Source organism: Loxodonta africana, chromosome 19, assembly GCF_030014295.1.
Source record: "Loxodonta africana isolate mLoxAfr1 chromosome 19, mLoxAfr1.hap2, whole genome shotgun sequence".
NCBI lineage: Eukaryota > Metazoa > Chordata > Mammalia > Proboscidea > Elephantidae > Loxodonta > Loxodonta africana.
In genome coordinates, this window is record NC_087360.1 from 51,738,169 (window position 1) to 51,764,996 (window position 26,828).

At 49.1% G+C, this 26,828-nt stretch overlaps 1 protein-coding gene across 2 annotated transcripts; it reads right to left on the bottom strand.

Moving 5' to 3' along the window:
• Positions 1-177: 177 nt before the first annotated feature.
• On the bottom strand, positions 178-23,239 carry RHOBTB2 (Rho related BTB domain containing 2). 2 transcript variants are annotated; one of them, XM_010592377.3, is made up of 10 exons: positions 22,848-23,237; positions 18,526-18,727; positions 17,207-17,310; positions 16,552-16,737; positions 14,871-15,895; positions 14,487-14,605; positions 11,770-11,920; positions 5,588-5,676; positions 4,582-4,687; positions 178-3,196 (listed from the first exon to the last, which is right to left on the bottom strand). In XM_010592377.3, exons 2-10 carry the CDS (start codon positions 18,715-18,717, stop codon positions 2,979-2,981), a joined length of 2,190 nt encoding a protein of 729 aa, XP_010590679.2. In that variant the 5' UTR covers positions 18,718-18,727; positions 22,848-23,237; the 3' UTR covers positions 178-2,978. The 2 variants fall into 2 exon arrangements, 1 of the variants encoding a protein (XP_010590679.2); XR_010318638.1 differs by lacking the exon at positions 5,588-5,676 and having other exon boundaries at positions 3,086-3,196; positions 22,848-23,239.
• Between the last annotated feature and the right edge of the window lie 3,589 nt (positions 23,240-26,828).

The following is a 26,828-nucleotide window of genomic DNA, read 5'->3' on the forward strand; positions in this document are numbered from 1 at the left end:
ATATCCTTTCATGCAGCTACCCAGTGGAAAATACCCTTTTGGAAGTTTGCCAACAATGTCAATCAATACAAGGAAGACCATTAGGTACAAAATACTTATGTATTTATGAATTCATGACTAAATTAAATATGAAACCTTATAAAAAGAGGTGTGTGTTTTTGTTCTCCCCCATCTTCCCATTCTCCCTCTGAAACAACTCTGAATGACAGGAGTACAGGGGTATATATATTCTTGCTGAAAACAACTCCGAATGACATGAGTACAGGGGTATATAGTCTTGCTGAAACAGCTCTGAATGACATGAGTACAGGGGTATATAGTCTTGCCCTGGAACTCACTGCTTCCCTTCTCCCCTTCATGCCTTTAGGCTTCCCCTCCATGGGTGTTTCATGCTTTTGCTTCCCCTTAATTTCAAAGTGCAGGTTCATGGGGGATTGGAATTCAGCACCTCCTCCCCCTCCCTCTGCTGTCTGTCCATCCCTTCTGGGGAGAAGAGGCATCAGCTTTGGCCTGGCTCCTCCATAGCCTCCAAGGGTTGTTTCTCTGGGTTGCACCTGGGGCTGCTGGGCTCCAGTGCAGTATAGATTGGCTCTGACAGAGCAGTTGGGGAAAGGGCGGTGGATCCCTGAGGGGTTAGCTGGCCCTGGTTATTGGGCTAGTTCTGTGGCCACTCTCACATCTGCTTCCTCCAGCCCCTTGGCTAACCTTCACCTTCTCTCCCCCATTGGCTTTTTCTCCATCCTCATTAACGGACTAAGATTGCTCAGTCGGCAAGCAGCCTGGGAGTCCCCCTTCCCCTTGTTCTTCAGGACCCGACCCTACCCCTCACTCACAGTTCCTGACAGGCACCTTGGCCCAGGTGTGCAGGCTCCTCTGACACCATCCCCAGAATAAAGGTGCAAGGTGCATAGCTTCTCTCTTCCCTTTAGGCTCCCTTCCTGCCCTTACTCATTGGCTCTTCTTCCTCTCTCTTGATGTTAACAACTGTGACCTCAGCTGAAAGTAGGCCGATCAGCCAGCAGAGGGCAGCACACGCCTGACCTTCCAGGCCAGTCACCCAGAAGAGGGACTTAAACAGGAAGGCAGTTTTAGCCTTGGAAGAGCCTGGTGCTCAGACAACACTGGTTCTCAACCACATTAGATCTGCTTGACCTGCCGCCTCCTGCTCATCTTGATGAAGATTTAACCCCAAATCTGTTGGTCTTTTCACCAAAAATCGTTGCTGTGGTCGCCTATATTTCAGGTTTTGCTCTATCCCAGGACACTGGGACTGAAAGCCAGTACCTTTCCTTAAAGTGGTTTTCTCAGTTGAGATGATGAACCCTGAACCCATGACCTTACTGCTGCCCTGGCTCTGCCTCTCATCAGTAAGACAGTCTTTTAAGTCTAAAAAAAGGGGGAATGAAGTATGATCAAGATTAGAAAATGGGGGAACGGTCAACTGTGGCCCAACTTTTGCCCCCATAGGCCCTGCAAGCTACTGTTTAATTTTTCCCCTTTTCTGAATTAATCTTACTTTTGCTTCTGCTCTATTCTCTCCCTTTTGCTCCTACCTTTTTACCCCAAACCAGCACTAGTTAAGGCTCTATGTCCTATGATCATTCGTCACAGGGGACTCTGTTCCTTTTCCCTGACTTTGATCCTACCCACCCACCCCCAACATTCATGCAACAAACATCCTATGGGGTCTACCTCTGAAGGTGAAAAGGGTCACCTGCATTCTCAAGATGGGCAAAGGCTACAGTCTAATGCTATGTTCAAGCCCAGAGGCCACCACCACCCCTCAAGTCCTCAATCAGCAGCATGTTGGGGCCCAAGAGCCTGCACTGCCCCTTAGAGTCAGCCGAACTAGGCCAGGGCACCCTCCGTCAGGACTGGTGATAGTTTCCTGAAGGGCACCGAAGTGGAGTCTACAACCCAAACCTTTGTCTCATGAGTGCCTCTGTTTGGCTTTATAAAAATGTAAGCTATAACAGGGTCTTTTTCTGTTTTTCGTTCTTTGTAGGGAAGAGGACAGAGTGTTTTCACTGGTGGTGATTTTTTCGTTTGTTTCTTTTTGTTTTGTTTTTTGCTAATTTTGCCCCACCCCATAAAAAGCAGTGCTAACCAAAGGCAGGGGAAGGATTCCAGTGGAGCATGGGATTGGTGGGCACGGATTCCCATCACCTCCCTTCTTTTTTCCTCCCCATATCCCAGTTGTTCCCTTTGCTTCCCTTAGCCAAATTTGAAGGTGACTGGAGGGAAGTTAAGGGGTAGGGGCTGGGGGCATGAGGGAGGAGTTTCTCATTGCACCAAGAGGCACTGCTTCTAGGCCTGGAGCTCTGAACAACTTTCTACCATGCTTTATCAGCCCTTGGGGGGATGCTGGCAGGATGTCAGCCTGTCCACCTGTGGTCTCTTGCAGCTGTACCCCAGGATCTAGAAGCCTTGAGTTGTCTCTGAAGGCTAATTTCTACCCTGACTTCTCAGGTGAGGACTTAAGTAGGTTCCATGTGGAAATGCCCACAAAACATTTATAACCCTCAAGTCCACTGGTGGAAAAACATGACCAGTAGAGGCAGGAGCCTCCCTGCTCACTTCACTGGGAGGGGAGCTGCCTCCTTGGCTACTGTACAGACCAAGACCCACATACAAGCCCTGGAGCTTTGTGGCTAGGAGGATTTTCCCTTTGACTCTAGGGCTCTCAAACCCAAAGCTTAAATGCCAGAGCTCTTAGCTCTTTCCCTGCTCCCTGCCTCCAAGCAGTTGTCTCCTACCCTGCTTAAAACTGAGGACCTCTGTAGGTGGTCCCTGTCCTGATCCACAGGGCCTGGCTCCTCTCTTGCTGAGCTATGTTGGCTGGTGAGAACAGCTCCGCCCTTAGGGTCCTGGTTATGTGGGTCCCCTTGTCCCTATAAGGTGGAGGGGGAGATGCAGAAGAGCAGGGGCAAGGGCAGATGGGGACAACAGCAGCAGGGTCAGAAGAAGGTGGCAGCATCTCAGACCACAGCCGAGGAGGAAGATGGGGAGGAGGAGGAGGCTGCAGAAGAGGATGGTGAGGAGGGGCCATTCCAGAATAGCCATCGCCGTTTGGGCTGCCGTTTCAGGTGGAGATAGTCCTCTTTCTCACGCTCCTTCCGTGCCCGCTGATAGTGATCTTCCTCCTTCAGGTACCAGACAGGTGGCCACCGGTGCTTCTCAAAATACTCCTGGTTTTCTGGAGCAGAATGCAGTGGGGCTTGGTTAGAAGGAAGGCAAGAGAAGGAGGAACAGGGGCACTGGGACATGGAGTGTGGCCAAGGGATACCCACCCCCCACCCTGCTGCCACTAGGAACTCCAGCAGGCCTTCCATCCATCAACTAACCCGTATTGATCCTGTGGCCCAAGAAGTATAAGACCCGGGCCCCGGCCCCCCCTTCACAGAGCTCCCAGTCTAGCTGCGAGCTCAGGAAAGTAAAATGCCTGGTGAGCGGTGCAGCCGGTCAGCACTGGGGAAGGCGCTTCCAGTTTGTTTTCTCTAAAGACACAGGTAAGATCTGAATTGGGGCTTAATGTATACTGTGAATAAAACAGGCTGAGGCGATTAATAATGGAGAAGAGGAGAACAAACGTGTCAGCAGGAAATAGCTCGGAATGGTTAGGGGATGAGCATAGAATGATCTGGCCAGAGCTGAGGTTCTGAAGGGGAATAACAGGTAGGCTGCAGACATGGGGTCAGACTGGAGGGGAGGCTAGTCCGAGGGGTTTGGACTTACTCTGGAAGGCATGGGGAGCCAAAGGTTTGGAATCTGGGGAGTGACGCAACTGGAGTTGTGCTTTAGACAGACAACACTGGAAGAGCTGTAACAAATGTAAAAAGGAGGAGAGAAGGGCCGCAAAGAATTGGTAGGATGTGCTGTGACCTGGCAGCAGGGGGGAGGCTCAAAGCAGAGTGGAGGAGGAGCCCAGGCAGCAAAAGTGAAGACCCCCAAGAACACTGGGTGGCAGACCCCTCAGGGAGGTCAGTGCCACCACTCCCTGGAGCTGTGCAGTTGCTGTTGGGCTCTGGGACCAGGAAAAGCAATAAGCAGAGAGAGAGCTGCAGGGGACCTCAGGGGATGTCCAGGCCTGAGTTTTCCAAGCTTAGCTGTACACATTCCTAAGTTGTGAAATCCATTTAGTGGGTCACGATCAGCATTTAAAAACTTACATATTTTCCTATTGGTGTACAGAGCTGCAAAGTAAAATGTATTTCTTATTTAAAACCCTGGTCAAAAAAGTTTTAAAAAAATACCAACTCTAGTTCAACGCCCTCTTTGTACCTCTGAGAAACAGGAGCCAGAGAAGTAGGGCAAGTTGCTCAAGGTTCCTTAGCAGGTTAGTGGCAGAGCCTGCCTACAATTCAGGTCCCCTGCCCTCCAGGCCAGTGCTTTGCCTGGGCCCCCACTCACTTGACTGGCTTCACCTTTGCAAGCTGCTCCCAACCTCAAGGCCAAATTAAGCCCAAGGAGCACTGGCAGCTTCCTGGCCCCCTGGGTAAGTCAGGGCTGTGGACCCAAGTCAAGGCCCCCATCAGCATAGGAGAGCAGCAGGTCCTGTTAGGGCTGGCCCCGGGTGCTCACCTGAAGACATGGCCTTCATGTCTCGGGGGAACTTGCGGCACACGTTGTTGTAGTTGGTACAAATGTGGTGGAGGCACCAGTCAGCCAACTGGTATGCACAGTGGAACTAGGGATGGAACAAAAGATCATTTGTACTGAGCACCCCTGCCCCCCAGGAGACAGGCTGTCTGTGCAGACATCTGCAGTTGCCTTTGGAGCTGAGGCTTTGATGCAGGATGGACAAAAGCCCCTGCAGTCATAAAATGACCACCTCCAGAAGCAACCACCACAAAATTGTGAGGAAGACAATGCTTGCTTTAAGTTCTTGGCACCACCACCATCACCTTGCCTCAGTCCTGCCCCTAATTCTGTCACACTACAGATCTCCATGGACAGATAGATGCCCTGCGTGGTGGCTTCCTACTGCATCTATTCCTCAGATCTTGCCCCAGGGGACTTCAACCTCCACCTCCCTCCCCACCAACGGTCCAAAGCAGTCCGCACTAAGGTGTTGATAACTAGGCTTGGGGAGCTAACTTTCTCAGATGTGTCTGCAAGCCTTGAATTAGCCATGCCTTAAGTTTATAAACTAATTTTTAATGGTAGAATTTCTGGCACCGTGAGGGCCTGTATGGTAGTTTTTACTTGCTTGCTTATTTGCTTGGCAATAAGTGGGTGGGGCCATTAATTTTAGATGAAGAGACCTCAGTGTTCCTAAGATGACCCCAAGTAGACAGCAACCATGCCTAACCATGAGACTGAATGTTCCCTGCCTGCCCTCTGGTTGCCTAAAGTCTCAGTCCCTTCCTCCCAAGGCCAGATTCTCCTCTTGGAACATCAGGGAGTTCTCTAGCTGTTCCCTAACTCGAGAGTTGAGAGGGCTCCACCCAATCAGGGTCCTGCAGGGAACCAAGACTGACAATGGGTTTACTTACTACCCACTACCTCCCAGCCCTCCCCTTTCACTGCCAATGGGCAGGAGAGCTAGAGTTGAGAATGCTGGAGCTTCCTTCCCCTGCCATTATACCTGAGCCAGTTCCAAGAACACAAGGACGTCCCCATCGATGTCCACCATCATCTGGGTTGCTTCCATAAGCCCGGTCACTGTGTACTGCTCTGTGACACACACAGCGAGGAATCAGTGGAATAACCACGTGAATGGCCATGCACTCACTTATATCCCCCAGCAGGGGCTCATTGCAGAGCAAAGAGAGATCAGGGCCAGGGACAAGTCCCAACAGGCCAGAAAAGGCTACGGGTGATTTAAGTCTGTTCCACCAGTGGGGAAACAGGAATTAGAGCAAAACTTTCCCAGTGGAGTGGAGGTGTTGGGGGGTGGAGGAAGATATTAGAATCATCAAATAGGATTATTTAAACTACATACATTTCACCAAATATTTCTGATATACCTGGAGTGAAAGTCCCCAGTAGAATCAGCCACTGATACTGATGAGAAAAGGTATTAAGCCTCAGGTTTGTTGCAAACAGAAAAAAGGCTGGATTAGACCTATGGATCTGTGGATTAAACCTAGCTGTTTATATTAATTTAAATTTTGTAACAAGTTGTATGCTCACCTTGCATTTCACTTTAAAATGTTTACATTGAAGAAGTTCAGTAAACGTCTTTAGTCTTGAATTTTAATCGGAAAGATCAGGATAAACTCAGGAGGTATTTTATTTTTAAAAAGATTTTATCTTTAAAATGATTCCCCATGTCTGTTCACAGAAAAGGCCCAGAAACAATAACCAACCCAGTAGCAACGAGCATCCCTAGAGTTCAGATTACAGTCTTCAAACACTACTTCCTTTCCAACTATAAGAAACCAGAGCTTCTTGGAAAATGGCTGATTCCGGATCTGGGGCAGGAAATGTACACAATGAAATAATGGTACATCTTTTCCTATCAGATAGTGTGATCTCTTGCTTAGCCTCTCTCTTGCTTCCTATCCTAAAGTCCCCTGTGCCCCCACTTGGGACCCCTGGACTGCCTCTGCAAGCTCAGCTCTTCATATTCCAGTACTGATAAAGAATTTTTGCCTTCTCCTATGACCAAAAAATCCACACCAACCCAGCTGCCGTCAAGTTGATTCCGACCCGTGGCAAACCCATGTGTTACAGAGTAGAGCTGCTCCATAGGGTTTTCATGCTGTACTCTTGGTGGATGCAGACCACCAGGCCTTTCTCCCACGGCACAATTAACGGGGTTCAAACCACCAACATTTAGGTTAGTAGTTGAGCGCAAGCTGCATCACCGAGGGACCTTTCCTATGACTAGGTCCCAACTTATGACTCATTTGCCATCGTGGGATTGCTGATTTTTCCCCCATATCTGAGCTTCAGACTTGATAGTCTGCCTACCCCCCAGCAATTCTGACACTTGGGTCTTACCCAGTGGAGTCCCTACTCTTTGCCCCCCGACCTTCCAAACAGTATTAACTCCAGGATCAACACCAGGATTGGCAGCAATGCCAACACCAACACCAATCCAAACACCAAACTCTAACACCAACAGAAGCTATCTGCTCAGATATCTGGTCCCAAACTCCCTTCACTAGGAGAGCATAACTTCTCTTCCCTAGACCCTTGATGGAAACCCTGGTGGCGTAGTGGTTAAGTGCTACGGCTGCTAACCAAGAGGTCAGCAGTTCAAATCCGCCAGGCGCTCCTTGGAAACTCTATGGAGCAGTTCTACTCTGTCCTATAGGGTCGCTGTGAGTCAGAATCAACTCGATGGCACTGGGTTTTTTTTTTCGTTTGTTTGTTTTGGGGACTGGGAGACCCTTGATGCTAACCGTCTGCCTGCTTGCTCTCCCTATTGCCTCAGTGCTTGTTCCACTCCAGCAGTTCTCTGGGAATGGTCCATTCTAAATGCTCCCCACTCATCTGTCAATTTGTCATACTGTGGTGGCTTACATGTTGCTGTGATGCTGGAAGCTATGCCACCGGTATTTCAAATAGGGTCACCCATGGCGGACAGGTTTCAGCAGAGCTTCCAGACTAAGACACACTGGAAAGGAGGACCTGGTGACCTACTTCTTAAAAAAACTAGCCAGTGAAAACCTTATGAATAGCAGTGGAACACTGATATAGTTCTGAAAGATGAGCTCCTCAGGTTGAAAGGTACTCAAAATACAACTGGGGAAGAACTACCTCTTCACAGTAGAGTCAACCTTAACGATGTGGATGGAGTAAAGCTTTCGGGACAGTCATTTGCTGATGTGACATGACTCAAAATGAGAAAAAACAGCTGCAAACACCCATTAATAATTGGAACATGGAATGTATGAAGTAAGAAAATTGGAAGTCATCAAAAATGAAATGGAATGCATAAACCTCGATATCCTAGGCATTAATGAGCTGACTGGACTAGTGCTGGCCATCTTGAATTGATCTACTATGCCGCGAAGGACAAATTGAAGGGGAACTGCATCACATTCATTGTCAAAAAGAACGTTTCAAGATCCATCCTGAAGTACAACGCTGTCAGTGATAGGATGATACCCATATGCCTACAAGGCAGACCAGTTAATATGATTACTATTCAAATACATGTACCAATGACTAATGCCAAAGATGAAAAAAAATGAAGATTTTTACCAACTTCTGCAATCTGAAATTGATCAAACATACAATCAAGATACATTGAAAATTACTGGTGATTGGAATGCAAAGGTTAGAAACAAAGAAGGATCGGTAGTTGGAAAATACAGCCTTCGTGATAGAAATGACACCAGAGGTCGCGTGATAGAATTTTGCAAGACCAATACCTATTCATTGGAAATACTTTTTTCAACAACATAAGCGGCAACCTTACACATAGACCTTGCCAAATGGAATATAAAGAAATCAAATTGACTACATCTGAGGAAAGAGAGGATGAGGAGGCTCAGTATCATCAATCAGAACAATGCCAGTGGTTGACTGCAGAACAAACCATCAATTACTCACATGCAAGTTCAAGTTGAAACTGAAGAAAATTAGAACAAGTCCACAAGAGCCAAAACACGACCTTGAATATAATCCACCTGAATTTAGAGACCACCTCAAAAAAATTTTTTGATGCACTGACAATCATAACTGAATACCAGACGAGTTGTGGAATGGCATCCAAGATATTATAAGTGAAGAAGGCAAAAGGTCATTAAAAAGACTGGAAAGAAAGAGAAGACCAAAATGGACGTCAGAAGAGACTCTGAAACCTGCTCTTGAACTTCGAGTAGTTAAAGCCAATGGAAGAAATGATGAAGTAAAAGAGATGAATGGAAGATTTCAAAGGTTAGCTCAAGAAGACAAAGTGAAGTATTATAATGAAATGTGCAAAGGCCGGGAGTTAGAAAACCAAAAGTAAAGAACACTCTCAGCATTTCTGAAGCTGAAAGAACTGAAGAAAAAATTCAAGCCTCAAAAGTTGCAATACTGAAGGATTCTATGGGCAAAATATTGAATGACACAGGAAACATCGAAAGAAGATGGAAGGAATACACAGAGTCATTGTAACAAAAAGAAATGGTCGACATTCAGCCAGTTCAGGAGGTGGCATAGGATAGATCTGATAGTACTGAAGGAAGATGTCTAAGCTGCGCTCAAGGCATTGGTGAAAAACAAGGCTTCAGGTATTTATGACAAATACCATTTGAGATGTTTCAACAAATGGATGGAACGCTGGAAGCGCTCACTCATCTATGCTAAGAAATTTGGAAGGCAGTTACCTGGTCAACCTACTAGAAGAGATCCATATTTGTGCCCATTCCAAAGAAAGGTGATGCAACAGAATGCAAAAATTATCGAACAACATCATTAGTATTAAACACAAGTAAAATTTTGCTGAAGACAATTCAAAAAGGGTTACAGCAGTACATTGTCAGGGAACTGCCAGAAACTCAAGCCAGATTCAGAAAGGGATGCGGAATGAGTGATACCATTGCTGATGGCAGCTGGATCTTGGCTAAAAGCAGTGAATACCAGAAAGATGTTTACCTGTATTTTATTGACTATGCAAAGGCATTTGACTGTGTGGATCATAACAAATTATGGATAACATTGCAAAGAATGGGAATTCCGGAACACTTAATTGTACTTATGAAGAACCTGTACATAGTTCAAGAGGCAGTTGTTGGAACAGAACAAGGGGATACTGTGTGGTTTAAAGTCAGGAAAGGCATGTGTCAGGGTTGTATCCGTTCACCATACTTATTCAATCTGTATGCTGAGCAAATAATCAGAGACGCTGGACTATAGGAAGAAGAACGTGGCATCAGGATTGGAGGAAGACTCAATAACAACCTGCAATATGCAGATGACACAACCCTGCTTGCTGAAAGTGAAGAGGACTTGAAGCACTTACTGATGAAGATCAAGGACTGCAGCTTTCAGTATGGATTACGCCTCAACATAAAGAAAACAAAAATCTTCACAACTGGACCAATAAGCAAAATCATGATAAATGGAAAAAGATTGAAGATGTCAAGGATTTCATTTTACTTCGATCCACAATCAACGCCCATGGAAGCAGCAGTCAAGAAATCAAATGACACATCGCAATGGGCAAATCTGCTGCAAAAAAACCTCAAGTGTTAAAAAACAAAGATGTCACTTTGAGGACTAAGGTACGCCTGACCCAAGGCCATGGTATTTTCAATTGTCTAATACACATGCAGAAGCTGGACAACAAATAAGGAAGAGTGAAGAATTGATGCCTTTGAATTATGGTGTTAACGAAGAATATTGAATATACCATGGACTGCCAGAAGAATAAACGAATCTGTCTTGGAGGAAGTACAGCCAGAATGCTCCTTATAAATATGGATGGCGAGATTTTGTCTCGCCAAGTTTGGACATGTTATTTGGTGGGGTCAGTCCCTGGAGAAGGACATCATCCTTGGTAAAGTAGAGGGTTAGTGAAAAAAGAGGAAGACCCTCAACGAGATGGACTGACACAGTGGCTGCAAAGGGCTCAAACATACGACGACTGTGAGAGTAGTGCAGGACTGGGCCGTGTTTTATCCTGTTGTACATAGGGTCTCTATTAGTTTGAACTGATTCAATGGCACCTAACAACAACAAACACTCAGGTCCAGTTCTCACAACCCTTTCAAAGAATTAGAAGTGATGAGTCAGTGTTTGTTTTCAACTTGGGGAAGAAGAACGAGGATGAAGACAAAGAGGAGAAGGAGAAGGTAGAGGAGAAGAAAAAGATAAGAAGGAAGAGAAGGAGAAAAAGAAGGAAGAGTAGAAGAAGGAAGGAGGAGGAAAAACATCATCATCATCATCATCATCAATGTTATGGATTGAATTGTGTCCCCCAAAAATATGTGTCCATTTGGCTAGGCTATGATTCCCAGTATTGTGTGATTGTCCTCCATTTTGTGATTGATGTAATTTTCCTATGTGTTGTAAATCCTAATCTCTGCCTATGGTTAATGAGACAAGATTAGGTTATGTTAAAGAGGATTAGGGTGGGATGTAATACCCTCACTCAGGTCACATCCCTGATCCAATGTAAAGGGCGTTTCCCTGGAATATGGCTTGCATCTCCTTTTATCTTACAAGAGATAAAAGGGAAGGAGAGGGGGACCTCAGACCAGCAAAAAACAAGAGTCAAGAGAATAGCAAGCCCTTTGGACATGAGGTTCCTGCACAGAGAAGGTCCTAGACCACAGGAAGATTGATGACAAGGACCTTCCTCCACAGCTGACAGAGAAAGCCTTCCGCTGGAGCCATCGCCCTGAATTTGGACTGCTAGCCTACTACACTGTGAGAGAATAAACCTCTGTTTGTTAGAGCATCCACTCGTGGTATTTCTGTTATAGCAGCACTAGATGACTAAGACAACCATCATCAACAGATAGAAACGTGAAATTGTCTCCTATTCTTTCTGGCTTGTGTAGCTTTGCTCAGGTGAAGCCAAGCTGATAAGAACACAAGGAAGTATCATGTAACGGAGACCACTTCATTAGGCTGAAATAACCTTTGAAGACAGTGACCTATGCAGTGACCCCATAAAACATGTTTCACACATACACTCCTTTACACCTGCGTCCTCACTCAAAATTTAATATACATCAGCATATTTTATTTTATGTAAATTTATTGCCTTGGTGTTACCAGTCTGTCCCCTAGGAGGAGTGAGGTGAAAGAAGAACATATAATCACCCCTGGGCTTTCCCTGACCTCACCCCCAGGCAGGTCCCTGAGTCCTCTGTTAGTTACCTGTGAGGGCAACCAAGTGTGGCAAGCAGAGGCGGTTTGCAAGAATGATGAGCTTCATGTCATCCAGGTCAGGACTGGAGGTGAACATGCCGGTGTAGAGGTACTCTAGCACTGCCCTCATGCAGCTCTTGCTTGTGTAAGGAAGCACCACCTGGGGATGGGAAAGAGTAGACCAGGCCACAATGAGCTCCAGCTGTAGGGCAGGGTTACATAGTTCTGAAAAATTAAAGAGGCCCTGGCCTCTAAACCTGGTCTCTCCCAGACAGGCAGCCTACCCTGTGCTGCTCCTATACTGACTCAGAAGACCCCGAAAGCCCTGTCTCCCAGAGCAACGACCTTGCCTGAGGCCCAGTTTGCCGATGGCAACAACGAACAGGGCTCTATTATTTTTTATTATTATTATCATTGTAGTAAATATATAGGTTACAAAACATTTGCCCTTTCTACTATCTTCACATGTGCAATTCAATGACCTTAATTACATTCATCATGTTGTTCAACCGTCACCATAACCGTTCCTGAATTTTTCCATCACAGTGTCCCTGAATCACTGTGTCTTCCTTTTCCCTTCCTCCCGCCTGCCCCTGGTAACCACTAATAATCTCTGGTCTCTATACACTTGCCTATTCTAGATATTTCAAATAAGTAGGATCATACAATCTTTGTGCTTTTGTGACTGACTTATTTCACTTAGCATAATGTTTTCAAGGTCTATCCATTCTAATGTCTTCTAAAAGCACCTGGATTCTCACTGGCATCCTTTTGAACCCGTTCTGAAGTCTGGATGCTTGGCGGCATCCTTTTCAGCCACCTGAACCTACACTCCAGCCCCTCCCCTCCCTGCAGGGAGCAGTGGAACTCCAGCTGGCATCTCTTCGCTGCTTGAAGCAGTCTTGCTCTGGGCCTCTGGGATCTCTTTAAAGCAACGCGGCAACAAAAACTGCTTTCTCATCAGACCCAAGTCTCTCCAGGCTGCACTGGGAATCAGCTAGAGCTCTAAAGCTGGCTTCTAGGGTTCTCAGAAGTGCCTGTGGCTGACACACCCCTGGGGCTTCCAAGAGTTCTTAGTCGCACACTTTGCATATCCAAATCCTACTCGTGCTTAAAGGATCAGGAGCCAAATCCAACCCCTCCACTTGGCCTCCCACAAATACCTCCTTCCCGGAAACCTTAGGAAACTCATATTCTGTGACACACAGTGCTATGCTGCATTGTTCTTATCTCAGTTTTGCATTCAAGTATTTGGTGAGCGCTCACTAAGAGGCCAGCACTAAGTAAGTACTTGGCAGGAGTAAAAGACCTAGTCTACAAACTCAAAATAAATTACACACCTGTTGGGAAAACCGGAGGTGGACACTCTGAGCATTTAAGCAGCTGTATATATGGCGTAGTGGTTAAGTGCTATGGCTGCTAACCAAAGGGTCAGCAGTTCAAATCCACCAGGCGCTCCTTGAAAATTCTATGGGGCAGTTCTACTATGTCCTATAGGGTCGCTATGAGTCAGAATCGACTCGAAGGCACTGGGTTTGGCTTTTTTTTTGTTTGTTTTTTTAGTATACCAAAAAACCAAACCTGCTGCATCAATTTGAACTCATAGCAACACTATAGGACAGAGTAGAACTGCCCCATAGAGTTTCCAAGGAGCGCCTGGTGGATTCGAACTACCGACTTTTTGTGTAGCAGCCATAGCTCTTAACCACTACACCACCAGGGTTTCTATATGTAGTACAGTACCTTGTTAACTATAAGCCTGAGTGATGGACAACTAAAGTTATAGGCGTTCAGAGAGGGCTAGGCCTGGGCTACTCTGCTTGGCTGGGAGAATGGAAAGCAGAGGATAGACTTAACAGAAAAATTTCTAAAGACACATTGATAGGCCCCTTTTGAGTGCTACGACTTGTTCAATTCTCAGGTTTCCAATCTAAGTGCCCGAGACAACAGTGGGTGCTGTCAATGAGAGATCCGGTGAGTTGGAGGGGCGCTGATTAGAGGGATAGGCAGCGGATTCAGCTTGGGACATACTGATATTTTTAAGTTGTTTCATGTGCCTATGCTTGTCTTGGAGGCAGCAAAGTGTAATGAGAAGAGCCAAGAAGTCAGAAGTCCTGAGTTCAAGTCCTAGCCTCTCTACTTTCTACCTACACAACTTTGGGCAACTCACTTTCCTTATGTATAAAGTGGGAAAGCCAAGATATGTGTAAAAGTAGTATGTGGATTAAATGATATGATGTATTGGAAGGGCTTTCTAAACTATGAAGTTAAGATGTTACTATGTATATTCTCAACAACTACAAAAAAAAAAAAATGATGCAGCACATGAAACCAAGTTTTAATAAGTCTTAATGACATTAATGAAAAAATCTTAAATATTATAACAAAATGCCAACAGCATAAGCATCAGCAAACACTACAACATAAAAACATTAACTCTCAAAACAAATCAAAAAAGGAATGAAGTACTGTTCTTTCTTTTAATAAAAGAACTATGTACTTGTCCCCCCCCACCCCCCCCCAAAAAAAAGGTTGTTATAATTCCGTTTCCTGGTACACTGTAAAATCCTTAGACATAGAAACCATCTCATAAAAGTCTCTTGGACCTATCATGATACGTTTAGCACATTGTCAGTGCTGAAGAAAGTGCTACTAAATGATGGATGCTTCAGATGCAGAGGGTGTAAACCTCTCTCCTACCTACCCCTTCCCATCCTCAGCCTTACCTCTCTAGTGGAACTCTCCACAAACGGCCCTCCAAACATGGCAGCCATCCAGTCACAGCTGGAAATCAACAAGGGCTTGTGGGCACTGATGTCCCCATCATCCAGGATGAAGGTCACATCTATCCAGGAGGGGAAGAGGCATCACATGAGGGTATGTTGAAAGACTGTGGGATAATCAACCCAGACAGCCCCAACCTCCTTCTGAAGCTGTCCTCCCCATAACTCTGAGCTATGGAAGACAGAGCTTAAGGAGCAGAAGTCCATCTTTCCAGGGCAGCAGAAATTGACTTGGAATGCCAATCAGACCAACCCAGATTCATCAGCAGGCTACCTGGAGAGAACTCCCCTGCCTTCTAGCCATCAGTTCCTAAGCATGTTCCATACCTGAGAAGGTGCCTTTTGCCAAGCACTCCTTAACCCGGTTGGTCCGGCGGACATGGAAGGCCTTGGTGATCTCCTGGTTCATGAAGGCCTCATTGTTGAGAATGTTGGCCACCATCATGCGCAAATCAAAGACCTCAAGCAGCTCAGCGATGTGGGCAATATGCATGAGATCCCGCTCATTCTCGTCCAGCTCCCCTGTATACAGGTACTTGAGAACAGCTCGGAAGGGCCCCGGCTGGATGGAATTGTCCATTTTTACCACTACCATCAGCCTGGATTTGTAGGTCAGAGGATCTTCTGTCATCTCTTCCTGGATGCTCACAAAGGCTCGGCTCCAAGAAGAGAGCACTCGACCCCTCCCCGGCAGGTACCCTGTCCCATTGCCCCGCAGGATTCCATCACTGGTGGAGGGCCGGAGTCCAGTAGGCCCAGAGCCCCCACCCTCATCCACGGTCTCACACACATCAAAGCTGGCTGCCCGAAGCAGAAAGTCCCGCCCGTGGTGGTGGTGGTGGTGATGGTGGTGGTGGTGTTGATCAGGGTGACCCCGGTGGTCCTCTGGATGGGGGCCCCCTGGCCCAGAGAGGTCCCCCAACTCCCCCTCACTCAGGTCCATGAGGAACAGGTCATAGAACTTAGAGGAAGAGGTGGAGAGGTAGATCTTGTGGGCAAAGATGCGCACCCGCTCCTGCAGCACCAGGATGACATCCGCACAGAGCGGGTCCTCCAGGAGATGGGCGGGGCACTCCTCACTGCTGGAGGGGGGGTCGGGCACCACAATGATGGGGGGCGGTGGCTTGGGGGGCAAGAAGGGGGCCTGCAGTAGAGGCCGCTGCACATTGCGGAGGTGGGACTTCCAGAACTGCAGGTGCCGGCGGGAGATAAGTGCTGCCCGGATGGCGTTGTCAAAGACATCCTTGATGCCAAACTGGGCCACCACACTGGTTTCATAGTAGGGGATGCCCAGCTCCTTGGCCACCTCCCTACCCTTCTCTGGAGGAAGGATCTCATTGGGCTTGATGGGCCTAATGGGTTCAAGAAGGGAAACAAAACTTGTGTTGGTGGTGGAAGGTTGGGAACAAGAAGAGACAGTTCCCCAGAGCCTGCCTGTTCCTCACCAGGCTGAGGGATTCTGCTCAGGATTCGCTTCCTTAGCCCCTACTCATGCCCTACTCATTTCCACTGAATCTTTGCCCCTGCCTCTTCTATCTAGACAAATCCTACCAGTCCTTCAAGGCCCACCTCCAAACCCTTCTTCCAGTAAGTCTTCCTTATCTATGCCAGGCCAAGGTGATCTCCCCAGCTCAAAGCAATGACCGCCCTAACTATCTTCTTGGCAATCAGCACACAATGTTTCACATTGGTGTTTAATGTATTTAGTTTATCACGTAGCAAGATTATAAGACCTTTTTATACAAAGACCATCTTCCTCTCTCTTTCTTTCCTCGTAGCGTCTAGCACAGTATTGCCTACGCGGTAGGTGTGCAGTCGATATATCTGTGAGTGAACGAATCAATGAGCATCCTTGTCTTGTTGGCTCCCTTTGTGAGCTAGCTCCAAAGATGGGGGGTGGGGACGTAAGGCTCAGTGGGATTCCCTCAGGGCTGAGCAGGGAGTCATGGTGATCTGTTGATCCCTCCATTTTCCTCCTTTTCCCTCCCTAGGCACCAGCACCCCTTACCTAGCCAAGGGTCGCCTGGCCCTATTGACAGCTTCCAGGTCAGCGTAGCGCAGGTCCAGCTGGCAGCCCACCAAGATGACAGGTGCTCGGGGGCAGAAGTGCTTGATTTCTGGGTACCACATGGTCTTGACATGGTGCAGGGAATTGGGGTTGGCAATGGAGAAACAAAGAACCACCACATCGGATCTGGGGGTAGGAAAGGGATGTTATGGGCAGGGGAAGTTAGGCGTAGGTTACTGCCCACTAGAACAAGGGAGTGTGTGCATACCTACCCCCAGCATATGGGTCTACTCACATGACCTTACACAAATCCTAGAATCATACCTCTATTTATACAGCATTTTAGAGCTTTCAGAGACTCTCATTTGACCTTGCAGCTATCTTGTAGAGTTAGCAAGTATCATTCCACAGCTGAGAAAAATCAACCCAGAGCAGTTCCCCTAACTGCACAGTCACATAGCTAGTAAGCGACAGAGATGGGACTCAAACCCAGACTTTGGACTCCAAATCCCAAATTCTTTTCACCGCCCCTGTGAGGTTCTGCTAGTGCTGTTTTCTTGGCTCCTTCCTCCCAGTTTAAATGTTTCAGTTCCTTGGGAAAGCAGGAGAAACCCACCCTCTTGGCTCCCTGCAAGCAGCCAGAGGCTGTCCATACCTCCCATAAGCAAAGCGCCGATCTTTGTGGTGGTCTCCAAAGGTGTCCCAGAGGCGCAGGGAGACGCTGACATCATCTACCACATCTCGGGAGCGTTCCAGCACCTGCCAGGGTGGGGGTTGGAATCAAGCACAAGGGCTCTTGGAGCTCATTGCATGTCAGCTCAGGATGGGTGCCAGCTCAGCCCCAAAGGTCCCAGGCAGCATCGGGCGTTGACGGCAGAGTAAGGTTGGTATATCCTACTGTGTGCCCTGCACAATACTGTTTACTCGGGTGAAATCTGTGTAGGATCAATAACATGGGCAGCCTTCAAGTAGAATAAACCATAACACGGCAGACTGTTTTGCATGTGGAAAGGTTCTCTTGTTCCCTACTTTACTGCAAATCTTATGTTTATGAGTCTCTGATCTTGTGGTGTTTGCTAACAGCTACTTTCCACCTCTACCTCTCCAAAGCCCCAGCCACCTGGTGCTCCCCATTACTTAGGGCTGCGATTGCTCAAGATGCTATGCCCCAGGCAAAGCTCTAGTCCCAGGCAGCAGTTCAGCCATGCAAAACACAAATAAATAGTCAAAGATGGCTCCCCATGGGGTAGGCACGCATCAGACCTCTCTCCAGGGGCTTCTTCCTCTTTAGCTGCCACCACCCTACTCCTAAGAGGGCTCAGTGCAGCTCAGTGGCATCACTAATGTTGGTATCACCCAATGCAGTAGCTTATGTCACACTCCAGCCCCATGAGCAGAGCCAGCCTGGCAAAGCCCTCCACCGGTGGGCAGAGTGGCCTGGTCCCATCTGCCTTGCTCTGGGGCCCGCCCTGCTCGGGAGTAAGCACTACACTGTGTGCCCTGCCTCTCCCAGGCCCACTGCCCTGAACTCTCCACAGCTTCTCCCCTCTCCCATTGGCCAAGGCGGAGACCCTACTCTCCACCTAATGGTGGGGCCATGGCCCAGGCAGCGAGCAACCAGACTGGCAGGTGATGAGGGTCGGGGGTGGTGAAATTACTGCATGGGTGACACCAACCCTAGTGACTGGCAGGTGAGTTGGGGGATGAGGTGGTGAAGAATTACTGCATTGGGCAATGGGTGACACCAACCCCAGTGACACCAATGCCTTGACGGCCCCTTCCCACTGTGCCGCTGACCTGCCCACCACTGCGCAGGCAGGCCCTGGGGTCATTTTTGTGTCACCCCATCTGGTCTGCACCACCCCCCTCCTGCAACCCTCTAGTGACACCACTGGTCCAGCTCCTGGTTGGAGACACCAAGTTACGGCTTGGGACATGGCATGGACCCCCAACCGAGTGGCCTTGCAGCCTTACCTCCTGGCACACCCGATACTGGTCGATGGCCCAAACCGTGGGTACGTGGGTGGCAAGCAGCTGGTATTGGGTAAGGGTGGCATTGCAGGCCCGGGCACAGATGAGCCTGGTCTTGCCCACGGCGTTGTCCCCGACCACAACACACTTGATGGTCTCTACGTTTGGCCTTTCATAATCCATGTCAGAATCCATTAATTGGGACCTGAGGGAAAGGAGGGAACTGGTCAGGACAGCTTTGCATGTCAGCAGCCCAGGGCCAGGCCAAGCAGCTCTCCTCAGCCAGGGCTGCTCCCTCTTTAAGCCTTTGAGCTGAGAAGAGGAGAAAGACATTGGCAACTTTCTGGACAATAGCTGTGCAGAGGCCTGGGGAGGTAGGAGCCCATTCAGGCTAAGAGGAACAGTTCCACCAGCTTGACCATTGCTCCCCCTCTGGTGGGTTTCTGGATGAGGGGAGGCCTGTGACAGAGCCTACCTGGAGCCTATCCCCACTCTCTCAGAAAGAGAAGACTTGGCCTGAGAAGCTCACTTATCATCTGCTCTCCTCCTCCTCCTCCCCCCAGCAGGGCTGTGGCGGCAGAACAACAAACAGCTGAGAGAAGCAGAGTCAGAGCCAGGTTCCCACCCCTTCCCAGCATGCCTGAGGGCTGGGCCACTTGAAATTTAATGGACTTGTCAAAGCTAGGCGGCAGCTTTCCTGGCCCCTACCCTGTCCCCTCTACCTCTCTAGTGGAGGGGTTCCCAGCTCCTGTCTATGTCTGTCCTGTAATTGCAGGCCCCAGGCCCATTTATGCACATGTGAGTTTTTCTCCCAGATTTCTGGGGTTGGAAGGCTTCTGGCTGCACCTGAGCAGCCCATGAGCCTCCCCTCCTACCCGCTGGGTCTGTCACATTGCTTGCACGTCTCACTCAGCTGCAGGCCCAGCTTTGAGGTGGGTTGAGGGGTAAACCACATGCCTGCAATGATCCCCTACCCAGGACTGCCCTGCAGGCATCCTGTATTCACCCCTGGGAGAGTGAGATACACCCCTTCTGCACTTCACAGTCACAGGAAGGGGGTGTCTTGGGCCATAAGCCCCCAGACACCTGGCACTTCTGGAAGGATACTCACTAAATTGGCCACATGGATAACGGGGTTGCTGGAGGAAGCACAGGGTAAGAAACTTGGGCCTGAATTTTTGGGTAAACATTTGCCTCAGTTTCCTTCTGTGTCAGGCAGAGAGCAAGTGGCTTGTCCACCCACAGAGTGGGATGGTTTAAATGAGCAAACAGAAGGCCATTCTCTAGTCAAAATGTCATGTCAATGTTTAAAAAGCTGTCACCAGCCTGGAGGGTGTTTTTACTGGCAGCCTCCCAGCTGGCCTCCACCCTCCTGGGAGGCCTGCAGGGAGAGGTTATTAGTGAGGGCCTCAACCAAGCTTGGTTTCCTCCTTGGTCACCGACCTGCCCCTGCCTCACATTCCCTGCCTGCATGGTAAGTAGTCTGCGGTAATGGAGCAGTCTGTGGTAATCCTTCCTAGGCCAAGGGAAACTGAGCTCAGAGGACTTCTGAAGGCTGCCCAGGCCCCCTCACTGCTGAACCATCCAGCCTCAGAGCCAGGCCACCAGCAGCAGCAGAGAAGCTCTACTCTCGCAGGCTGCCGGTTGCTGTAACTGGATGCCAGCATGCAGAAATGCAGAACCCAAGTAACAAAGGCAACTGGGATTTGTGGATGCATCTCAGCCATCTAAGCAAAAAGTGCAGCAAGGACTTTTCAATGAGACAACCTCCTCTTCCTTCTTGGAATTTCACAGGATCCAGACCCGAAACAACCAGGGGTCTCCACCCAGTTCTTTCCCAGTCTCCAGAGCAATTGTCTGCATCATTTCTGCTCGTCTCCAACCCTCCTCACCCTCCCCCAACAGCTGACCATTATTCTAACCACGATCTTGCCTCCTCTAGTCTCTGTCCTAATCTGAGGACTGGGAACCCACTTTGACAGTTCATGGTCTAAAGTCAAGAAGCTAAGGGATTGTGGCCAGTGGGAAGAATCATCTGGGTTGTGGTTTCTATTTCATTGAGTGAAAAATAAAAAGGAATCCCAAATACAAATATGTACAGCTGTAGGGTAAAGATTAAAGACCCACTAGCCCTGGTGGCACTGTGGTTAAGTGATATGGCTGCTAACCAAACGGTTGGCAGTTTGAATCCACCAGCCACTACTTGGAAACCCTATGGGGCAGTTCTACTTTGTCCTACAGGGTCGCTATGGGTCGGAATCAACTCAATGGCAACGGGTTTGATTTTTTTTAGCCAGTAGCACCTTTTCAAATTTACATTCTAGTGCCATGTAGGTCTGTAAGCGGAAGGGGGAAATGAGACAAAGAGGAAGGCATTGGTTCTTAAATCCAGGTATGCCTTGATATCAAGAATGACGCCAGGACACCAGCAGAGCAGTCTGTGGTCCAAGTTCAGCCACTTCATGATTAAAACACTCATGCACACTTGATGCACTGCTAAGGTTAAGTAAGGGACAGCCAACCAACAAGTAGAATGGAAAATCCTGCACCGTGAGTTTAAACACTAGCCTTGCTGGATTGCTGCCCAGGCTGATACCCCTCCCCATCCATTCCCCAGCTGCCCTCACCCTTACTCTGCTTATTCTTCTAACTTCCTCCCTACTTTCATTATTTTCACCCATTCCACCTGTGTCCCAAATGCCTGGCTGGCAAACTTCATTGTCTTATCTAGGAAAGGGCAAATCACTTTTCTGGACATCAGTCTCCCCCTCCAGAAAATGGGAAAGAGGCTTTAGAATAAAGTCTCCTGGCTCTTGGTTGATTCATGCCATGAGAGCCTGGGCTGAAAGGAGGTGTTTGTCTTCTTATGTAATGTTGGTATTATATAATACTAGATTACACATCTATATGTGTAATTATATCTTTTTTAAGACACAGACTGGACCAATTAAGCCTGCAGAACTCTTTTAGTCTAATTAGGCCTGTCTTAAACGAGGACCTTGTCCTGGAGATTGCGTGCCAACAGTATAATTTTTGCTCTAGAATATTGCTACTTTATCTTTGCTGATGTATGATGAGACAACCCACTCAGTGAGCTTCTCAGCTTCCCCTTTCCGTCTGGCACTCTCTCCTTCCATGACTCTAGACTTTTCCTCACTATTGCCTCATCCCCATTCAGTCCAAGCCTCCTGACTAACCTCCACAAACTATGGCTTCCTTGCCATTCTGCCCTGGGTATCACACTCCCAATTCATTCCTCCGCCCTCAATGACCCTAGAGTGATGGATATCCTCCCATTGCCCCCCGGTCCCTGTCTCCCCTCCAAAAACACCTCGTGTCCACTGCTCTCCCAGCTCTTTGTACACAGTCTAAGCCAAAACCCAACGTGTGTTCAGATCAGCTACAACCCTCACTGGTTCCCATTTCCACTCTCACCTCGCTACACACACTCTTAGCCGAGCCCAGGAAAGTCCCCCTTTCCCTCCCACAGCTGATCGGAGGCTTGTTCATCTGAGGCTGCCCTAGTCTGGTTGTCAAGGAAACTACAGAATCTCCCTGGGAGCCTGGTTTGTCTCCTAGCAACCAATATTCCACATCCTGCATCTTATAAAATGCGAAAGGGAGGAAAATCCTGAAAATGAAGGTAAAAAAAATCAAGAAGGATGGATAGGAAGAGAGAATCAAGAGAAGAGCAAAGAAAGGGTGAACTCGGAATTAAAGGAGGCTCCCACTGGAGTTGCTGACAGTGTAATACCAGGAAGCGAAGAGACGAATCTGGCGGCAGCAGATCCAATGGAAAGCAAGGCCCACAGGGATCATGAATGGTCATATAACAAAAATGCAAGCCTAGCACAGCTTAAGCCGTCTCAAAGCTAAATTGTCGAAACATCAACAAACAACGCTCGGAATTTTCCCAGTAGTTTGCCAGAACTCAGTTGCAGAGACTCCAGTGAAGTTGAGTTGAAAGAAACAGCTCTAGAACCGTGAACAAAACACCCACATTCCATTGATTTTTAACGGAAACACTTCCATCGCTCTGGACCCTCCCCCCCCCGCCACCATGCTGCTCCCACACACACAAAATAAAAATAAATAAAAAATAGGGAAGGGGGAGGGGCACGACACACCACGACGATCAAGTCATCTTCCTTTCCCTAGAAAACTCCAGAAAAGGTTAGTCCCCCTCGGAACCCAGCAATGGATGAAACCATAGTCCTGGGTGCAGCTGGGTGCGAGTGGAAGTGCGGAGGGGCGCAAACGGGGCGGGGGAGGCGGCAGGAAACTGCTTGCAGCCCGGCCATAATAGAAATTAATCATTTACTTACACCACTACCTGTGACCGGGCAATTTCTAGTGTAAGGAACACATCTCTTCCTGCTAAGCACGCTCATTTTAGTGAAATGCCTGGGGTCACTCCGTGCGCGCAAGTTCGGACGATGCTGCCGCCTCCGCCGCCTGTGCCCTGGCGCTAACGCCGCGCCGCTGCTACAGCCCACGGCCCCGGCTTCGCCGTTAGATCAGAAACTCTGACAGAGCAGCCCAGGCCGGACGGCGGACCGGGAGCAGCCGGGCGCTCTGCACTGCAGCCATTGCCTCTTCCGTATCAGCATCTCCCCGGGCACCGGGCGCCCAGTGTCATGGAGGCGCGGGGCCCGCGCTGGCGGGCCAGACCCAGACGCTGGAGCCAGGGGCTGCGAGCCGGCCGGCCTGTCCGAGCTCGGGCGCTGGGCCGCGCCGCCGCCGCCGTGGCCGCGGTTCCGGCGGCGCAGGGCAGAGGCAGCGCGCAGAGGTGCAAGGAGAGGGGCGAGGCTGCTTCTGCTACGCGCCCAGGTCCTCTCCGAATGCGGTGCCGAGAAGACGCCCAGCGCTGCAGTCCCGGGGACCGCTCGCGACCTCCTTTTTTCATTCACAAAAAAAAAAGAAAAAAAAATGAGAGGAAGAAAAAAGGGGTAAAAAAATCGCACCCAGGGCAACGGCCGTGACAGGCACCGCCCACCGCGGCGCTCCGTTGGTGGAAAGGGGTCGGGGGCGGGGAAAGGGCGGGGAAAGACGGGGATTGGTCGCCCCCGCGGCCCACCCCTCGGCCCCGCCCCGCGGCAGCGGCTCCTTCCCTCCCCTCCCCCTCCCGGGAGCATGCCCGGGAAAGGGTCTTTGCTCGCCGCTGGGTTCAAGGTGCAGAGTCTCAAGGGACTGCCAGGGTATTTTCCCCTTTCCACCAAAGCTGAGAGGCATGCTAGCCCACCCTGGAACTCGAGTTTTTTTCCTTGTCTTTCCGTTAAAACCAGGCCTCCACCACTTGCCCACTGGTGGAGAACAGCGTTTTCTCACAAGCCCTCTTCCGGCTTGGGAGTTTTTCTGGTATTTGAGGGCCTTCCTCCCTCCATCACCCCTGTAGCCACAGGCTGTGACTCCAGCTGCCATTGCCCTTAATGAGTTTCCCGGTGGGACAGATCCCAGCACCATTTCCCACCTGTGTCTCCCATCTATGCCTTCTCTCCCTCCCCCTTCTTCATTGGTCCCCACCTCCAGCCCACCCCCATCCTACTGTCACCTGGAGTTCACTAGTATTTTCTGATCTTCCCAGGAAACGCCATGAAGACATTATCCACAGAGACGCCTAAGTCTTCTTTGGGCTCTCTGTCTCAGTTTATCCCTCTGTAAAATAAGGAGGTTAGAAACCAAAACTAGTTGCCATGGAGTCGATTCAGACTCAAGGGAACCCCATATGTGTCGGAGTAGAACTGTGCTTCATGGGGTTTTCAATGGCTGTGATCTTTTAGATGTAGATTGCCAGGACTTTCTTCCAAGGTGCCTCTGGGCAGACTCAAACTGCCAAACTTTCAGTTAGCAGCCAAGGGCTTAACAATTTGTGCCATCCAGAGGCTAAAATAGGGAGGTTAACCCCCGCGAAAAAAAACAAACCAGTTGCCATCCAATCGATTTCGACTGATAGTGACCCTATAGGACAGAGTAGAACTGCTCCACAGGGTTCCCAAGGAGTGGCTGGTGGATTGGAACTGCCAACTTTTGGTTAGCAGCTGAGCTCTTAACCACTGCGCCACCAGGGCTTCAAAATAGGGAGGTTACAAGAGATTAAATCTGTAATGTGAGTCCTCCTCAAAAGAAAGTTTCCATATTCAAGGCTGGTTTTATGGTGATGACCTTGACTGCTGGTAATCATAATAGCTCAGTCTGGTTTATCCATCTTGTGGATTACCGCTGAACAATTTTTAAAGCTGGAACTGGTGTGCCTTCCACCTAACCCCCTCCATCGCACATCCGGCTTGTGCTCTGAGAATGCAAATCCACTTTGATATCAGCTTAAGCAACATGTGATGAGGAGGAGAAATCCACTGGCAAAAGAAATCAAACTAACTCCAGGGCCAAATATAAAAAATCTCGTATTGTGTGAACTATGGCTTCCCACCTATTAATGCATATAGCTGGAAGTTGCCCCTCAAGGTATTCAGGATAATAACATGCTTTCTGGCCTGGTCAACATAAAATAAATGCTTTATTGTTTGAGGCTGTCTCCCTCGCCATCTTCTGTATCTACCTAGAGCTGGAGAAGAGGTTAAAGATGACTGAGGATGCTACTTACTTTGTACTTCTGCCTGTGACTCACCCCTGTATAAGACAGAACATATTGGTTTGAATACATATTTAAGAAAGAAACTAAACCGCATGTTTGGTGTTGAAGAGCCTCACCCCATCATTGTATGCCAAAGAGTCACTGAACTGTGGAGAGGCACAGAATGAGATTTCTGCATGGCTCCCCACAGGAAGCCGGGGCCTCTCCCACCAACACTCTAGTCCCCTTCACTCATTTCCACAGAGAGCCACATATTTGTTCCAGATGTCTCTTGCCATCACCCTGGCAGCCAGCAGGCACAGCCCCAGGGCAGCACACAGTAGGAAAACCCAACACCTTTCCCCTCAAAGTCAAGTTGGAGAGGGAAAGTAGCTATTGGGCCTGAAGCTATGGAGTCAACACCTTTTCCCTCTTTGGAGAAAGAGCCAGCTCAGCTGGGAAACTCACTGCATAACCAGGCGTGACTGTGGGGGTTTGAAGGTGTAGGGCTGGGCTGGGTGGGGAGAGGGGTTGGTCTTGGACCAGTACACAGCCTGCTCATCTTCGGTAAACTGTCTCAGGCAGAGCCAGGTGCTTGCCAGAGGGTATCACCTCAATTCCCAGCCCTACTTTTTGCTCACAGTCTCATCTTTCAGCTTTTCCTCAAACCAAAGTGATCTTCATGACCTCATCTCTGAGCATTCCCAGTTACAGCCCTGGTCAGTCCTCCGCTGTTACCATAGTCCCCTCATCAGTGTCCTCCTTGGAAACCAATGCCCCACCCCTTCCTCCTCATGCACTCGTCACTATCAAACCATCCCATCCATGTGCCACTCCCAGGGTGCCTTGGGGTCTTCAACAAACCTGGTCTCTCCCAGAGGCATATCTATGGGAAGCACTAAATTGCATCCCTGCTGGGCCAGGTCAAGGGCAAGGAGCACCCAGGGGCAATCTTTAAGTTGCCCACCCCCCACACACATTTCAAGATGAATAGTTATTGATAGCTGTGATGTGGCAGCAGAAATGCCTTCTCCCCTCTTGTCCCGCTGCTTCAATCAGGCACCTTTCAAAGATGTGGCCCCTCTAAATGTCATTCTGCGCCTCATCTGGCACCCCCTTGGACTTGGTGCCCAGGGAAAGTGCGCACCTGTGCCCCTCCCCTATGCCTCTGTGTCTACTGTGCTTGAAGAAGAACCCTAGGCCATACTGAGTTAATAGAAACTGCTCAGTGGCGCCCCCATGCCCCCTTCAAATGGCTCCCACCGCCTGTGCCATATCTTAGATACACCTCTCCCTCTCTTTCCCCCTCAGGCCAGCTTCCTGGACCTCCAGTGGTTCCTCACACTCTGCTCAGTAACCGGGATCTCCAGACTCCAGGTTGCAGCTTTTTCCCCAGAGCAGGGCAAAGTACACATCACCTGCAAACTCCAGCCCTCAGCCTATGCCCCAACTGTGGCTGATGGCAGGCCATGTTCCCACCCAGCCCTGGCCAGGACTGTAGTCTGGCCCTCAGCTCATTCCTCTTCTGCTGCTCATGGCAGCATCAAGACCCTGGCTCCCAGGCTGAGGATCTGGTTACTACATTTACTCCATCTTTGCCCAGCTCATTGATGCCAAAATCCTGGCAAACAGGGCCATTCCCCAGGGCTAGCTCCATCATCAGCAAGCCAGGAGTTGTCAGTTACCCAGTTCACAGTCCATCCCAGTCCTCAGCTCTCAGCACCTGGCAGCAACA

What these genes read in the sequence shown, in the direction of transcription:
- RHOBTB2 (XM_010592377.3), bottom strand. Translation starts at nt 18,717, where the DNA reads ATGGATTCTGACATGGATTATGAAAGGCCAAACGTAGAGACCATCAAG. An exon ending in AGTATCGGGTGTGCCAGGAG is followed by an intron (nt 17,311 to 18,525) that starts GTAAGGCTGCAA and finishes CCACCCTGGCAG; the next exon opens with GTGCTGGAACGCTCCCGAGA. An exon ending in ACACTTGGTTGCCCTCACAG is followed by an intron (nt 5,677 to 11,769) that starts GTAACTAACAGA and finishes TGTGTGTCACAG; the next exon opens with AGCAGTACACAGTGACCGGG.